Here is a 14,645-nt window from a genome sequence, read left to right as displayed (position 1 = left end):
ACTGAGCTACAACCCAAGCCCCAGTCTCTTGTGTGATTTTAATTTGATTTTCCTCATGGTTACACAATGCAAGTATGTTTTTGTCTGCAGTTTGCCATCTTATTTGATGAAGTATCTTTCTAGACTTCTTTTCCCTTCTCAAAGAAAATTACCAAGTTTTCTGGAGCAGTTTTAGGTTCACAGAAAAATTGCATGGCCACTCCCATTATCACCCTTCCCCAACAGAGTGGTCCATTTGTGACAAATGATGAATCTACACTGACACATCATCATTATTACCCAGAATCCATAATTTACATTAGACTAACTATTGATACCGTGCTTTCAGTGGTTTTGGGGAAATGTATAATGACATGTCTATAATTATAGTATCATATTGAGTAATTCACTGTCCTAAAAAAAATCTATTCATCCTTTCTGTTCTCTAATGATAACTATGATTTTTTTAAAAATACTGTCTCCATAGTTTTGCCTCTTCCAGTGTTGTATAGTTGGAATCATATAGTGTGGAACATCTTCTTCGACTTAGTACTGGACCTCCATGTCTTTTCATGGCTTAGGAGCTCATTTTGGTTTTTGCCCATTTTTATTGGTTCATTCATTTTTCTTAGTTTTGAGAAGGTTTTACTTTTTTTCTGGGTTGAAGTCCTTTGTTACATGTATGATTTGCAAGTATTTTCTACTAGTCTATAACTTGTCCTTTCATTCTGTTGTCTTTTGTTGAGCAAAAGTTTTTAATTTCGATGAAGTCCACTTCATCAGTTCTTTTATGGATAATGCTTTTGGTATTTTATCTAATACTTTTACCTACTGCAGGGTTATGAATATTTTTTAGCAGTTTTGTGGGTTTAAGTTTAGGTTTTAAGTTTAGGTCTCATTTTTTAGTCCATTTTTAAATAAGATAATGTCATACCAATTTAGATTCTTTAATTTTTCCCAACATGACTATCTAATTGTCCCAATTGTTAAAAAGACATATCTTATTTCCATTGAATTGATTTTCAACCTTGAATTAACAATATTTGTGTAGGTCTTTTCATAAATTTACTATTCTTTTGCATTGGTCTCTGTGCCCTCCTTTGGCTAATAGTGCACTGTTCTGATTACTGTAACAATCAAAATTTATAGGAAATCTTGAATTCAGGTACTCAGAGTCCAGCTTTGTCCTTCTTCAGAATTGTTTTGCTAATTCTATTTTTTTCATTGTGTATACAAACACTAGTTAGAGTTTGGATGAGTTGTATTGAATATATAGATCAATTTGGGAATAATTGACATCTTAATGATATTGAGTTTTCCAATCCATGAATATAGTGACTTTCCATTTTTTAAAAAAGAATCTCTGATTTCCTTCATCAGTGTTTAACAGTTTTTAAGATAGAGATGCTGTACATGTTTTGTTAGAATTATAAGTCAAGTATTTTATGAGTTTTGGTGCTAATATAAATGATACTTTTGGAGGGGTACTTTTGTGGTTTCTGGTTGGTTCTATTTAGCATATATATCTGTAGGAGTTTTTGTTTTGTCTCTGAATTTGTATCATATGATCTTATTAACTTTCTTAATAGTTTTAGAAGTTTTTTTTTTTTTGGTAGGTAATGGTCTTTATGTACAAAGGCTGCTTCTTTCTATCCTTTCCAACTGCCTTTAACCTCCTTTTCTTGTTTTATTGTCCTGGCTAGAACTTTTGGTGTGATGCTGAATAGAATTGGTAAGAACAGATTGTGGCGTCAGAAATATACATTGGAAAAAAGATAACCTATTCAACAAATGTTGCTTAAAAAAACCCTGGAAATCCATATGTAGTAGAATGAAATTTAATCCTTATCATTTACCTTGCATAAAAATCAAATTAAATCAAAGATTTAGAAATTAGACCTCAAACCCAGCATATACTAGAAGACAGTGTAGACCCAGCACTCCAACATGACAACTCAGGAACAGACTTCTTTAACAAGATTACTAAAGTGCAAGAAGTAAAATCAAGAATCAATAAATGGGATGGCATCAAACTTAAGAACTTCTTCACAGCAAAAGAAACAATAAAGAACGTGAAAAGAGAGACTAAAGAAAAGGAAAAAAAATTTTTGCCACCTGCACCTCAGATAGAGTGTTAATTTTCAGCATATATAAAGAACTCAAAAAACTTAGCACCAAAAAACCAAATAACCCAATCAATAAATAGGCAAAGGAAATAAACATACATTTCTCAGAAGAAGAAATACAAGTGATCAACAAATATATGAAAAAAATGTTCAACTTCTCTATTAATTAGAAAATACAAATTGGAACTACACTGAGATATTATCTCACTCCTGTCAGAATGGAAGTTATCAAGAATACAGGTATATGTTGCCAAGGATGTGGGGAAAAAGGTACCATCATACATTGCTGGTGAGACTACAAATTGGTGCAGCCACTGTGGAAAAAGCAGTATGGAGATTTTCCTCAAAAAACTAGGAATGGAACCACCATTTAGCCCAACTATACTGTTCCTCAGTTTATATCCAACGGATTTAAAATTGGAATATTATAGTAAAACAACCACATCAGTGTTTATAGGAGCTCAATTCACAATAGCTAAGTTATGCAACCAACCGAGGTGCCCTTCAACAAATGAATGGATAAAGAAATTATGCGCGCGCTCTCTCTCTCTCTCTCGCTCTCTCTCTCTCTCTCTCTCTCTCTCTCTCTCTCTCTCTCTCTCTCCACACACACACACACACACACACACACACACACACACAATGGAATATTACTCAGCCATAAAGAAGAATGACTTTATGACATTTGTAAGTAAATGGAAGCCAATCCCAAAAAATTAAAGGGCAAATGTTTTCACTGATATGTGGAAGCTAGCACACAATAAGGAGACGATGGGGGAAGAATTAGGTATTCAGTAGACTGGACAAAGGGGAAAGAGAAAAAGGAAAGGGGGATGGGAAAAGGGAAGACAGTGGAATGAATCTGAAATAATTTTCCAGTGTATTTATATGAATATACTATAGTGGATCCCACCATTAGGTACATCCATAAAAATGATATCCTAACTAGAATAAGATATACTCCATGCTTGTATATGGAAAAAAATTGTTCAACTTTTCTGTTAATTAGAGAAATGCAAATTAAAACTATAAACTCAGTGACATCTATATAATAATATCAAAATGAATTCTACTACTGTGATGTATAACTAAAAAAAGCCACCACCCACCCAAAAACAACAACAACAGCTTAAAAAAAACTGGCTTTTTTTTGGGGGGGGGGTTGTTTTGATATTAAAGGAAAAGCATTTTATCTTTTGCCATTATGATGCTAACTGTGAGAATTTTTGCAGATGTCCTTTATTCTTGTCTATACTTTTTGTTCTTTTGTTTGCTGAGAGCTTTTATTTATCATGAAAGAATAAGGAACTTTTCCTGCATTTGTTGACATGATTATATGTTTTTCTTCTTTAATCTGTTAATGTGGTGAATTACACAAATTGATTTTTGATGTTGAACCAGCCCTGCATTCTTGGGATAAACCCTGTGTGTTTATGGTTTTACCTTTTTGATAGTGCTTTTTTTAATGTGCTAACATCTCTTTTTTTCTTCTAACCAAAACACCTTTATTTTTCAGTCTTCAAAAAACAAACTAATTTCTTCTTTTTCCAAGATAATCATGATTAACTTAGAAAAATGGTCATACAGTTCATCTTCAAAGCATTTCCCTTTAATGGGAAAATTGGCTTTAGATAATCTAAACATTAGACTATTAAAAAATCTATTTTGTTGCCATTATAAAACAAAATGGGATCTATCATAAGTCAAGGAAATTTGTTCACACTTCTGGTCCTTTTCCATCAGGAACCAGCATTGTTATATTATATCCGTATAGCAAAATCTGATCTAATTTAGTTATCCTCCTTCCTTCTGGTGTGATTGCAAACTCAGTGACATCTGCCAGCACCATATTGACAAAGTCATCAAATTCTAGAAGTGTTCCAACAATTTCATTATCACTCTTCATCACAATGTAAATTTTTGATCCTATATACTTGTCCACAAGCTCTAGTGGTTGCATTTTTAGCTGCCATGGCTAAACAGGAAGTGGCCAGCCAACATGCTAACATCTTGTTGAGGAATTTTACTTCTGTGTTTATCAGGGATATTTCTTTGCAGTTGGTAATGTTTTTTGTCTGATTTTAGTATCAGGGTAATGCTGGCCCCATTTCTGTGTAGAATTGGTGTTATTTTTGAAGTACTAAGGAAACTTTTCAAAGGAGGCATCTGGACTTGCATTATTAGAGATTTTTCAACTGCAAATTTAATTTCTTTAATAAATTTATGACCATTCAGGTTATTAGTTCTTTATGTGAGTAAACTTTAATACTTTATTATTTGCAGGAAATTTTTCAATTTTGTAGAATTTATGTGGGCATAAAGTTGTTCAAAAGTATTTCCTTATGACTCTTGAAGAGTATCTTAAATTATATGTATAATTATATTATAAATTTTATAATACTGCTAGTATCTGTAATTGTGTGCCCTCTTTAATTTCTGATACTGATAGTTGTGGCTTCTTGCAGTTAGCCTGGTTAGCTTTGTTGATTTCATTGATCTTTTTTAAAAGAAGCATCTTTGAGTTTGGTTGATTCCCACCCCCTCCCTTTCCTGTTTTCAGTTACATTGATTTCTGAAGCTGTTTTCTTTGCCTTTAGTTTCTCTTTCTTTTTTTTTTTCCTTTTAAGGTGGATATTTAGATTATTGATATTAATTTTTTCTAAAGTAAGCATCTGCTGCTATAAATTTCTATCTAAAGACATTTTTAGCCACATGCTACAAATTTTAATACACTTATTTCATCTTCATTCAGGCATAAAATGTTTTTTTTCTCTTGTGACTGAATTTTTTTAAATTTATTTTTTAACTTTAGGTGGACAAAATATTTTTATTTTATTTTTATATGGTGCTGAGGATCGAACCCAGTGCCTCACTCATGCCAGGCGAGAGCGCTACTACTTGAGCCATACCCCCAGCCCTTGTGACTGACTTTTACTTTGAGTGAAAGTGTGTTGTTTAATTTACAGACATTTGGGGATTTCCCAAAGTTCCCTGTTAACTGATTTCTAGGTTATTTCTATTGTGTCAGAGAATGTACTTTATATACTTTTAACTCTTATAAATTATCAGTTTGTTTTATGGCCTTAGAATATAGATGCTCTTGATAATTCTGCATTTTAAGAGTAATTTTTTGTTAATGTTAGGTGCAGTATCCTATAAATAACAGTTTGGTATAATTGATTGATAGTGTTGTTCAGGTATTCTCTTAATTTTCTTTCTGCTTGTTTTGTCAGTTATTGGTTTTCTTAGAGTTTACTCTTCCTGAGGTTAACTAAGCCTCTTGGATCTATAAGTTGAAGTCTTCAAATATAATTGTAGATTTGTCTATTTCAATTCCATTTGTTTTTGCTTTCTGTATTTTTAAGTCTTATTGAGTGCCCTATGCTTATTTAGGATTGTACAAGTTTTTCTCAAGGTTTTGCTGCATGAGCCCTCTACAGAGTTTCCTAATGAGGTTAATCTGTTGTCAAAACCAGGGGAAATATGGTAATGGGAAATCACAGCCATATGGGTTACTTCTTCAAGTTTTATTTTCCCTCTCAATCTGCTTCCTTGTGTTTACTTCTCAGAGTCCTCAGGTTATTGTTCTTTGTATTTTGTTCAGAGTTTTATTAGTTGCAATCATTGGCAGAGGTGGTGGGCATAATCCATCTTAATTGACTGTGGTTTTTTTTAATTGGCATTTAAAATATAGAAATATAGATTGTAAATATCTGTAGCTTAGGTTATGGCTTTTTAAAATTTTTATGTTGGTAAAATTTACTTTATACTTAAGATAATCCAATGCTGTAAATATGAAAGAATGTAAAGAATCTCTTTTGGACAAATCAAGCATAAAAGTGATCATTTCTGTCTCCATTATTCAGGTGGCTAACAGAAAACTGATTAAAACACACAGTGACATGCACACATACCTTTTCAAAGAGAAAGTGTTATGAATGTACTGCTATCATGTTTTAAAAGTAGTAAACTTGAACTTTTAAAATTTATAAAATACTTGCTTGAATTAACTACCTTTGAAGAATGTAGATCATGAGTTGTTCCTTTACTTTAAATTCATTATTGATTTTCCTTTGAAAGATTAGTGAACTTTTGGTTAATATTTATTTAATTTATACAAAAAACTACATTTAGTGATTTTATTTATGTAAAGATTGGTTCTTGGTTTAATTGTTTAAGGACTTGTTTAAATGAATTTTAGTTTTAAAAGATATTTTTCTCTTTTTTTTTTACCCAAACTATTTGTACTGTTGTTATATACGATATATGGTGTATGTATTATATGCACCACAATTAGTATCTTTGTTTGTTTCCATATTAGTGTTCGTATAAGCATATACACATATATATACCAATTAATAAACATAATAAAGTTTGAAATTCCTCTAGGGAGCCTGGGAAATTACTTTTGTGTCCATTGCATGACATTATTTTATTGTAAATAAATAATCTTAGAAAGTTGCCATTTCATGCAGAACCATGAAATGGTATATTGTAGCATCCAAGTATAGAATCTTTTGTAAACTAAATCTTAGGATTCTGTATATTACTGACTTTTCCCCTAAGATGTCGCAGAAGTAGGAAGATGATTACAATTGTCATTTGTGAAATATATTTCCTTTATGTTTAACAGTATTTGGATCCTAGGTTCAGAGTTGGGACCTATTGTCCTCCCCCTGTTTAACTCTATATTATATTTGTGGCTTGCTTTAGGAGAACTGAGTTATAACAGTGGCAAACTTGCATTTATCTTGAAGTGATTTAAAATTTATCTTTAGCTGTTACATAAGAATTGGAGATTTTTGTCATTTTAAAAAATTTACTTTTTCTACCTTAAATTAGGTGCTCTGTGGATGTGTATAGTTTTAAATCCCCACTGCAAGTTGGAGCAGAAAGCAAGTTGGCTAAAACAGCTGAAAAAGTGGAACAGTGTTGATGTCTGTCCATGGGAAGATGGAAATCATGGCAGCGAATTACCCAACTTAACTAATGCTCTGCCTCAGGGTGCAAATGCCAACCAAGGTGAGTCTACAGTAATGTTCCCTCAATTTTTAGGTACTTCACTGTATATATGTGTTTATAAGGATAACACACTATATTTAGGGAACTGATTTTACCCACTTCAGAGCTTATTGTAACTCAAGGACTTAATATATTTTGACTGTGAATGTGTGTGTTTTAATTTTCCCTGAGATCTCTGTATGCTTTTTAAAAGATTCTCAGAATACAGATATATGTAATATTTACACATATGTGTTAAAATGGGCCATTAATTATTTAGTTTGAATTTTCTTTAATTAAAAAAAACTACAGAGTAGAATGGTATTAGATTACTTTGTAAAACAAATTATTGAGATGCTTGAGAAGCTGTGTGTTTTATCCCAATTCATACTTGTCCTACTGTGTAATATGTTAAAAATTCTTCATTTTAGAAAGTAGCATGGAAGCATTTTATGACTGAACTGAGGGGCCTGGAATGCTTTGGGCTTTTGAACTGGGAAACTTATTTACTGAGAAATGTCTAGTATACTTATCTCCGTCTTCTAAGGCTAACTGTGCCCTCCAATCTGTGGAACAACCGAAAATGCCCCAGATGTTTCAGAAGAACCTGTCTCTCATTTCTATCCTGCTTTTTCAGCCAATCTCTTTCTATTGAATTGATCCATTTAGCTCAAGCCCCTCTTCATCAAAACAACAACAACAACAACAAAATCTTCCTTCGCCTCATTTTTCTATCTAGCTACTATAGGATTTTCTGTTTTCAGAACCGGATTCTTAGCTAGCTAATAACTCTTGAAAATACAGATTTCATTTGCTAATTTATACCACTACTTTTGCATGATTTTGTGTCTTTTTTGGAGAAAAGTTAAAAGACCTTAAAGTCATTACAGAGGCAAGTTGGGATTAAATTACATTAGGAGAATCTAGAATCAAAACTATCCTCTGTGTGCTGGTTTTATAAGTAGTTGGTACTACTAAAAAGAAAGAGTTTGGCAATGTGCTGAGTTCAAATGAGATATTACCAGTGTTTTTAGTCTTTACAAAGAAAGAAAATGGTATGTATTACTCTCTAGAGACTTGTCCAATCAAAAAGAAGTCTTAGGACTTGGGAAAGATGATTGTCTAGCTCTATCAGCTTTGTGTATGGATATTTGCCTTGAATTCAGTATTTGAAATACATTTTGTCTTTATTGCTCATGATGATTTTATATTTCATAACTTCAAAGAAAATAAAAGTACCCCTTAGGCCCCCAATTTTTTTTCCAGACACTCAGAATTTTCAAGTTTGGCTGTGCAATATTTATTCTGTTGGTCGCTAGGAAAGGATATACTGACACCTCACAGGCAATCTTTTTTTTTTTTTTTAAATTCTTTTGGTACTAGGGATTGAACTCAGGGTTACTCAACCATGGAGCCACATCCTCAGTCTTATTTTGTATATTATTTAGATACAGCATCTTACTGAGTTGCTTAGTGCCTTGCTTTTGCTGAGGCTGCCTTTGAGCTTGTGATCCTCCTGCCTCAGCCTGCCGAGCCACTGGGATTATAGACATGTACCACCACACCCAGCCTCACAGGCAATCTTGATTTCTTTCTATTTTCATATTTGGATTCTCTATGTTTCACTTCCTGCTTTTAGGGGACTGCCATTCTAATATTTTATACTTTACTTTTTACTCTCCATTTATTATGTTACTCTTGGTTAAACATGAATATTCCATAGGCTTTAGAAAACTGGTAAGAAGTGATTCAGCCTCCTCATACCATAGTTCATTTCATTTACAGTTTGGCCTGAAGGCACCAGAGCACCTATTCTCAGGAGAATGCCCACACCCTCCTGATTGACTGTCAGAAGAAGCTGGGGCTCATATCTGCAGTACCTCAGTGCTTTCTTCCCTAGGAGAGAGTTGGCAGTGGCCAACAGAACCCAGCAGCTGTGCCATTCCACCTGGACTGAATGTGCCTATGGCACAGGCCATGGCAGGATTTGATGTATTTACACATTAAAGTGACTATGTATAGTGCTTAGAAGGCAATCCTCTTATGAGGTCCTTTGTTAGAATTCATGAACAATAAGATTAGAATCTATATTTTGAAAGAGTGTTTTTAAAAAATACACTAGAATAACAGCCAGTGTCTTATTTTTAATTGTTTTGTAAAATACTTAAGACTTTTTCCCTTTTACTGTTCTAAATTTCCCAAGTTTAATGTTAATTAGGTAGTCTGTTTCTTTCTTTCTTTTTTTTTTTCAGTCTTAACTATAGTAACTGAATAACCAGAGAGACATCCAAGGTTTTAAAAAAGTGGCCACAATTTTGACACCTAATCAAATCAGATTTTCAGTTTCACATGTTTTTAACCATTGTATATGTATAGAATCAATTCTTATGCATTGCCATGTTATGACAGAACTTTATAGCCTTCATTTTCTTTTAAATATCATTTTATGAGAATTGATCCTTTTTTGTTACTATTTGTTTTATTGTTCATCTAGAGGTTATCCATGTTAAATGCCTGGTGTGTGTCCTCTACATTTCTCTGTGTTCCCACAGTCACATATAAATAGGTGAACAGTTCATGTTTTTTTTTTAAATTTTTCTAATGAAATTAGCCCCTACAGTTTGCTTTTACTAATAATACAACAGATTGTGAGCTCTTGTTCTTTTAATAAATGCATAATACTAAGTTGCTCTTAAAGTTTCTTTTTAGTTTTAAATTCTATTTCTGTAATTTGAGCTAAACAAATTAACTGAAACAAGAGGTTATGGAACCAGTGTTATCCTGGGTACAGACATATTCATTCTGCTCAGCAAAAAATCAAAAACAAAACAAAAAACCCTAATAGGCTATCAGCAAATGACATAATTTTGTTCTAATTTGTGGATAAATAAAACTTTATTGTGCATAAGTAAAAAAAAACCCTAATAGGTTCAATAATGCATGATGCACTGTTCCACTCTTCCAATATCTATATATCTATATCTATATCTATCTATCTATCTATCTATCTATCTATCTATCTATATATATATATATATATATATCATTCAACTGCCAGCAAGGAACCTAGGTAGGGGCTATTGTAGGTGACATGTGATTTTTTTATGCTTCTTAAATTATCTGTATTCCACATGTTTTGATATGTCTGCCATTCAGGTACAGATATCTAACTTGCCCCGAGATCAAGCTGAAGTAATGTCTCTGTTAAGGACTTTTCAAGAGCCTTTCTGAATAGTTGAATTAGCTGAATTTGTAGTAAGGATATCTGTGGTTTGATCCGTTTGACACCACCTGGCCGAGTGACTTTGGCACTCACTTTACTTCCCTTGCTCTGGTCAGTTCTCCCAACAGAATAGAGAGACTGGACTAAAAAAGTACTCCAGGAGCCATTCTTCTTAGCTTAGTTGTTCTTTGATTTTTTATGTTTTCGCTTTGTCTGAGCTCACGTAAAGGTCTAGGGAGAGGAAGGTGAAACCTTATCATAAGGAAATTCCATATTTTGCTTATACTTGAGTCTCAGAACATTTGAGCTAAGTTAAGTAAACATGAATAAAAATAATTTGTTACCCTGATTTTCGTATGAGGTTTGCTAGGGTTTGTGAACCATTGATGGTAAGTTTGGAGTGGGGGACCCAAGAGGTGGGAGAGTAGGTAGAATTTTTAGGAATTGAATATCCCATGAGCTGAGGTGAGAGTATCCTTTATTCCCCAAACATTTCTTTTCTTCGTCAGGTCCTGAAACTTGAACCCTCTTCGGAGTGTATGCTTCTGCTCTTTTGTGATGCCCCGGCATACACTATGCTGGGGACATCACACCAGTCATGGAACCTGTCCAGGAGTCAGGAGGCAGCCTGTAGGGGCAAGGTAAGTGCGCTGGTTTGTTTTGTAGCTATGTTGTGTGGCTTTGTGAAATGTTAAATATATGCATTTATGCCCTTTGGGATATAAAGTGGCATTTAATCATTATATCCCGAGAAGCATAATAGTTTTAATTGTGCAAAACCGCACAATATAGTTAAAAAATATAACCAAAAGCACAACCCTTATGCGTATTTTTAAAGGCTGAATGAATCTTCCTGAAAGGTTCCATGGCTGGTGTCACATCTCTTGCATAGTGTTTGTGAGAGCTGTTGATCCCATCAGGGGCAGCCCACCACAGCACCTCAGAAGTGGGGAGCAGTGAGTTTTCACATGATTTTTGTACTGAGTGCCTCTTTTAAGTGTATTTGGCATGGAAAGTAGACTTGACAGTTCTTTTTGCAGGATGCCTTTAACCTTAGCTTTAATGGCTGCCGAATGTTTGTGTTTGATAAAGCAAGTGAGTGAATGGTGGCTCTTTGGCCTGACTTGCCTCTTAGTACTTAGGATGTGAGAAAATTCACCCTTCGCCCTTCTGCTTAGGGGGTGCAGGACATTGTGTGTGGGTGTGTTCATGAACATCTGGCCACAGAATGGTATGACTGATTTATTCACATGTGAACAATAGCTGACACGGCTTTCTGAATTGTGGAAAAAACAGATTCATCGAACAGGCCACATCGGACAGTGTTCACACGAGCCATCGAGGCATGCGATCTCCACTGGCAGGATAGCCATTTGCAGCACATTATCAGCAGTGACCTATACACCAACTACTGTTACCATGACGACACTGAAAACTCCCTCTTTGACTCCCACGGGTGGCCCCTCTGGCATGGTAAGTGGCCAAACCGGAAAGACATTTCCATGACTTACTTCTTTGTCTAGTTTCTATAGCATTATTAGAGTGGGAGGTGGAGAATTGAGGGATTCAATGGGAGACGGATGAATGCTTGGCAATAGGAGTTGGGTTTTTCATTCAAATCCAAGTCTAGAAATGGTTTCTCATGTCTTTTTAATAGTATTTTGGGAGAAACATCTTACTATTAAATCTGTTTTTGTAGACAGTGGCAACTTTACCCCATGGTTTTCTGTTTTAGAACATGTTCCTACAGCCTGTGCAAGAGTGGATGCATTACGTTCTCATGGGTACCCCAGAGAAGCACTGAGACTAGCAATAGCTATTGTTAACACATTAAGACGACAGCAACAGAAACAGTTGGAAATGTTCCGGACTCAAAAAAAAGGTGAATGTGAAGGAGTTTGTTTCCATTGGAATGGGATTCTTGGTGATGACCTCACTAGGTTTTGTATTCTTCTGGGAGAGATGGCTTTTGAAATTAGAGCCATAGAAATGGCTTTATTCTTGTAGAAATATTTGATAACTGCTGTAAAAAATGTTATTGTTTCCTTTTTCTTGGTAGAATATTGTAAGAGAAAATTTTAGAAACATCTTTTAGCGGGCACTGAGCACTTGCTCAGCATGAATGAGGTCTTGGGTTCCATCTTCAGCACCACATACAAAAAACATAGATTAATGTTTTAAAAAGAATTTTTCATTGTTTGAGTAACTGTTTAATATGTATGGATTATCTAACATGCAAGTAGTTTAGCCAAATATATTGTGAAAGTAAGATAATTATAATAGGACTCTGGGGATAGGCTGCTTATGTTTGAATCCCAGTAATAGGTCCAGCTGAGCAGCCTTAGACAGTGACTTAATTTTTCTGTGATTTAGATGCCTGTTCTGTAGAATGGGGCTCAGTAGAGGACCTATCTCTTAGCATTGAGAAGATTAAAATAGTTAGTGTCTATAAACTACATAAAACAGGACTGGCATGAAAAGAACTTTAAAACTTTTTAGCAACAATGATTTGTACATGAGGACATGTTATTTATTTAAAGTGACTATAACAGGGCTCCTAGATTTTTTCAAGTTTTCTATGTGACATCTGATGAACTGTCAGCTGACAGAACACATTTAACTTCTCTTTTAGTTTATTAACCTTTTAAATTTTTTATCTTTTTATTTTTGTGTGGTGCTAATGATCAAACCCAATGGCTCATGCATGTGAGGCAAGCACTCTACCCCTGAGCTACACTCAGCCCATAATCTTTTATATTTTGAATAAGCAGTATAATAGTCATCCCAGAAGGTTTTATTATGCTTAATCATCAAATAGTGAAATTTATATATGCTTTTTCTCATTGATCTGTTTACCTCTTGTTCTGTAGTTATATATTTAATTGTTATATTCATAAGATTGTTTCTATAAAATTAAATACTTTTGTTTATAAATCATAAAAATATAATTTTAATGTGTCTTTGGTCAGTTTGTATTGTTTTTACTCTGTTTTAATTTTTATTAAGGATAGTTTAGTTGGTGTGTGACTTTTTTTTTTCCCTTTTGGTTATGTGGGTTTTTTTTGTTTTGTTTTGTTTTGGTACCAGGGATTGAACTCAAGGACACTTGACATCCACATCCCCAGCCCTATTTTGTATTTTATTTAGAGACAGGGTCTCTCAGTGAGTTGCTTAGCACCTTGCTTTTGCTGAGGCTGGCTTTGAACTCGAGATCTTCCTGCCTCAGCCTCCTGAACCACTGGGATTACAGGTGTGCGCCCACTGTGCCCAGCCTATGTTTTTGTTTTTATTCTTCAGGTTATTATACACCGTACACTTTGAATATAACTAAATTATTAAAAGTTGTTGAAATAGGCTGGTGTTTGGAACATGTGTTTGCCAAAACTTTCAGTGCCCTCTATATTGGAATTAGTATGAATGTTAACACTATCATTTATAAAGCAAAAAAATAAAAATAAAAATTTTCAATTTGAGCCAAAGAATGAAAAATTCAAATAGGTTTGGAATGTAATTAATCATCATATGTGACTACTTTGTTCAGTTCTTCCTGGTCTTCACATCATTACTGATGTAATGTAATTTTTCCAAAAGTTCTAGCAATGTAATATTGCTAGAACTTTTGGAAAAATTTTCTGAAATTCTTCTTCCCCTAAATATTCACATTTTTGACCAAAAGCATTTACTTCTGTTTAGTATAAAGGATAATATTCAGGCTAGGAAAGAGTACAGCATTTATTATATAGTGCAAAGTGAGCTAACTCATGATGATCATCTGATTTTTTTAAAAAATCATATAAATTTTACTAAGAAATGTTGGTTTTTAAATTTTGTGTAGTAAAATGTTGCATTAGCTAAGAAATACAAAGTATGCAAATGTTAGTTCATTTAGATAAGTTAGAAAGCATGTTAGTTTGGACTCCTTTGACTGTCTTTGATATAATGCTATAGCCTAAATCTAGACCATTCTTAGACCCATTTCTCTTTTATCATGCAAGCAGTGAAAATTTCTATTTCATACTAGTCTTTAGTATTACTAAGTTTTGTAATACACCTGTATCTTTCCCTGCTTTTTTCTTGTTTTTGTTGTATGTCCATATTTGAAGAATAGACTTTTGTAGCTATCATAAAAATCCAAAGTGCCGGGGCTGGGGTTGTGGCTCAGTGGTAGAGCCCTCGCCTAGCACATGTGAGGCCCTGGGTTTGATCCTCAGCACCATGTAAAAATAAACAAACAAAATAAAGGTATTGTGTCCAACTACAACTAAAACAAAAAATAGATATTTAAAAAAAATCCAAATGCCATAAGAGTTGCTTGT

At 33.8% G+C, this 14,645-nt stretch overlaps 2 protein-coding genes across 3 annotated transcripts in view; one reads left to right on the top strand and one right to left on the bottom strand.

Moving 5' to 3' along the window:
• The window catches only part of Zswim6 (zinc finger SWIM-type containing 6), a 191,025-nt gene that overhangs the window by 158,291 nt on the left and 18,089 nt on the right, over positions 1 to 14,645 (top strand). For both annotated transcript variants that reach the window (XM_005319587.4, XM_078016106.1), the window contains exons 5-7: positions 6,948 to 7,127; positions 11,626 to 11,802; positions 12,065 to 12,211. In XM_005319587.4, the coding sequence (XP_005319644.2) occupies positions 6,948 to 7,127; positions 11,626 to 11,802; positions 12,065 to 12,211 (504 nt within the window). The remainder of the gene's footprint in view (positions 1 to 6,947; positions 7,128 to 11,625; positions 11,803 to 12,064; positions 12,212 to 14,645) is intronic.
• LOC101974055 (U6 snRNA-associated Sm-like protein LSm5) lies at positions 3,823 to 4,018 on the bottom strand. Its single transcript, XM_040273802.1, has one exon. It carries the CDS (start codon positions 4,009 to 4,011, stop codon positions 3,823 to 3,825), a length of 189 nt encoding a protein of 62 aa, XP_040129736.1. The 5' UTR covers positions 4,012 to 4,018.

This window comes from Ictidomys tridecemlineatus, chromosome 1 (assembly GCF_052094955.1).
Source record: "Ictidomys tridecemlineatus isolate mIctTri1 chromosome 1, mIctTri1.hap1, whole genome shotgun sequence".
NCBI lineage: Eukaryota > Metazoa > Chordata > Mammalia > Rodentia > Sciuridae > Ictidomys > Ictidomys tridecemlineatus.
The sequence above is the reverse complement of the archived record's forward strand: the minus strand, read 5'-3'. Positions and strand labels throughout refer to the sequence as shown.